The 2274-nt window shown below is 41.6% G+C and overlaps 1 protein-coding gene across 1 annotated transcript; it reads left to right on the plus strand.

Moving 5' to 3' along the window:
• Positions 1-397: 397 nt before the first annotated feature.
• On the plus strand, positions 398-1345 carry LOC147666273 (olfactory receptor 8U1-like). The gene has a single exon (XM_086949170.1). It carries the CDS (start codon positions 401-403, stop codon positions 1343-1345), a length of 945 nt encoding a protein of 314 aa, XP_086805296.1. The 5' UTR covers positions 398-400.
• The last annotated feature ends 929 nt before the right edge of the window (positions 1346-2274 follow it).

The raw sequence follows: 2274 nt of genomic DNA on the forward strand, positions 1-2274 counted from the left end.
GCAAGCTTAATGCCCAGAGTTGCCAAGTGTGATCCCTGGTTAGAGCAGGCACCGAGGTGAGAATTATCGAGTCCGTTTGACCCTGGTCCACGACCCTGCCGCGTGGGGTATTGAACCCTGGTCCCGGGACATTCTCTGCTTACGGTTCTGCCGCCTCTAACCAGTGAACCACACCACTCCACTCCATAAGCACAATATAAGCACAAGCAGGTTTCAAGACATAGGACGAGTTTTTGTACCCAGTCAAGATGACCTTCTACGTCAGTTCTGCAATACCCTGTCTTACTACTCCCATTTCTGCAGATCTTGTACGTAATATGCTCCCTGCAGATGCAATAGAGAAGAGTTTGCCTTATTTTATTATATATTTCTTACTCTGCAGGTTGCATCTATACTAGAGATGAAGGGAGCAAACACCTCTCTGACGGAATTCATCCTCCTTGGACTCACAGAAGATGCAAAACTTCAGATCCCTCTGTTTGTCTTCTTCTTCTATGTCTATCTCATCACCATGCTGGGGAATTTGAGTATTATCATTCTGATCAGGATCTCTCCATCTCTTCACACACCCATGTATTTTCTGCTCACAAACCTGTCTTTCATAGATCTCTGCTATTCCTCCATCATAACTCCCAATATGCTAGCCAACATTCTGTCAAAGGAAAAAACGATTCAATTTCTAGCATGTGCAACACAGATGTTTTTGTTTGGAGGCGTGGGGAGTACAGAAGTTTTTCTCTTAGCAGTGATGGCCTATGACAGGTACGTGGCCATAAGTAAACCATTGCTTTATGCCACCATTATGACCAAGTCAACTTGCATGTGCCTTATGGTGGGAGCCTATTGTGTAGCATTTCTTCACGCCCTGTTACATACTATTTGTACCTTCAGGTTGTCATTCTGTAAGTCAAATGAGATCACCCACTTCTACTGCGATGAACCACCACTAATAAAGTTATCCTGCTCTGACACCTCGCTTAACGTGATCATGATGGTTTTTGTGGCTGGAGGTCTTATCCTTGGATCTCTTATCTTCATTTTAGTATCTTATGCCTACATTGTCAGCACCATCCTCAATATCATTTCCTCAGAAGAGAGGTGGAGGGCCTTCTCTACTTGTTCATCTCATTTGGCTTGTGTGGTCCTTTTATTTGGAACTCTTGTCTTCATGTACCTCAGACCCAGCTCAAAGTATGCCATGGAGCAGGACCGCGTGGCTTCAGTGTTTTACACAATGGTGATCCCCATGCTAAACCCCTTAATCTACACCTTGAGAAACAAGGAAGTCAAAGGTGCAGTAAGGAAGGTGATGTGCAGAAGGAATTCTAAAGACACATTCCTCTAGAAGAAAGAGGTGCTGGCTTCCCAGAAGAGTTTCAAAGCCTTTAGTTAATGTGAAGGAATACATGTTTTGGAGTCGATGCATAAGGAGGTATATTTACGTGCAACTGTCATATCATTTTTGAAATATTTTGCGCATACTTCTTACATATATTCATGGACCACTTTGTGGATGTCCTAGAACTCTCTATTTAATTTCTTTGTAACTGTAGTTGTGATATTGCAAACATCCCCATGTTTAAATTCGTCGGCTGGACATTCGTCACAAGTTCCAAAATACAATAATCACATGCTGACAGGTATTGGTCCAAATGTTAATGCTATATGACATTGTCTTTTCTCGTCTTTGGCATGCTGGTCCTAAATTGCCACTTATTTGAAGTTTGTACAAGTTTTAATTTCGACATTCTCCAATGTTGTTGTTGTAAATAAGATGGTATAGATGACAGGATACTTCTAGTTGATTACATGTAGATTTATTGTAGGACACAGCTGAGTACAAAAACCTCGCCAGCTGACCAGACCATCAACTGACACTGGTAGAACACTCTGGTACAGATTAGAACACTAACAGGTATTCTGGGAGGTAAAAATGTAAGAACACTAAGGAAGGGCTAAGGACTACTGTCAGCCATATTACAAGAAGAATCAATATACAACAGTTGTGACACATCCCGCTCAGGGCGAACCGGCGTAATATAGGATATTATGGTTATCTTGGACCAAACCGCCTTTCAAAGTGTAAATGTTGACATGACTCATGACCTGTGAGCGCAAACTCTAAACAAGGAACACGTCATGGTAACTGAAGTCAAGGTGCACTGTTTATTACCTTGCTATATCTTCAGCTTTGATTTGCTGATAAAGTTCACATAGAACATTCACAGAGTCCAACCTCGAAATAATATCAACTAATAAGATGTTTTGCATTTT

The sequence above is a fragment of the Lissotriton vulgaris genome, unplaced genomic scaffold, assembly GCF_964263255.1.
Source record: "Lissotriton vulgaris unplaced genomic scaffold, aLisVul1.2 SCAFFOLD_2648, whole genome shotgun sequence".
NCBI classification, from domain to species: Eukaryota; Metazoa; Chordata; class Amphibia; order Caudata; family Salamandridae; genus Lissotriton; species Lissotriton vulgaris.

Excerpts from the sequence above, each read along its gene's own strand:
- LOC147666273 (XM_086949170.1), top strand. The coding sequence starts at position 401 with ATGAAGGGAGCAAACACCTCTCTGACGGAATTCATCCTCCTTGGACTC.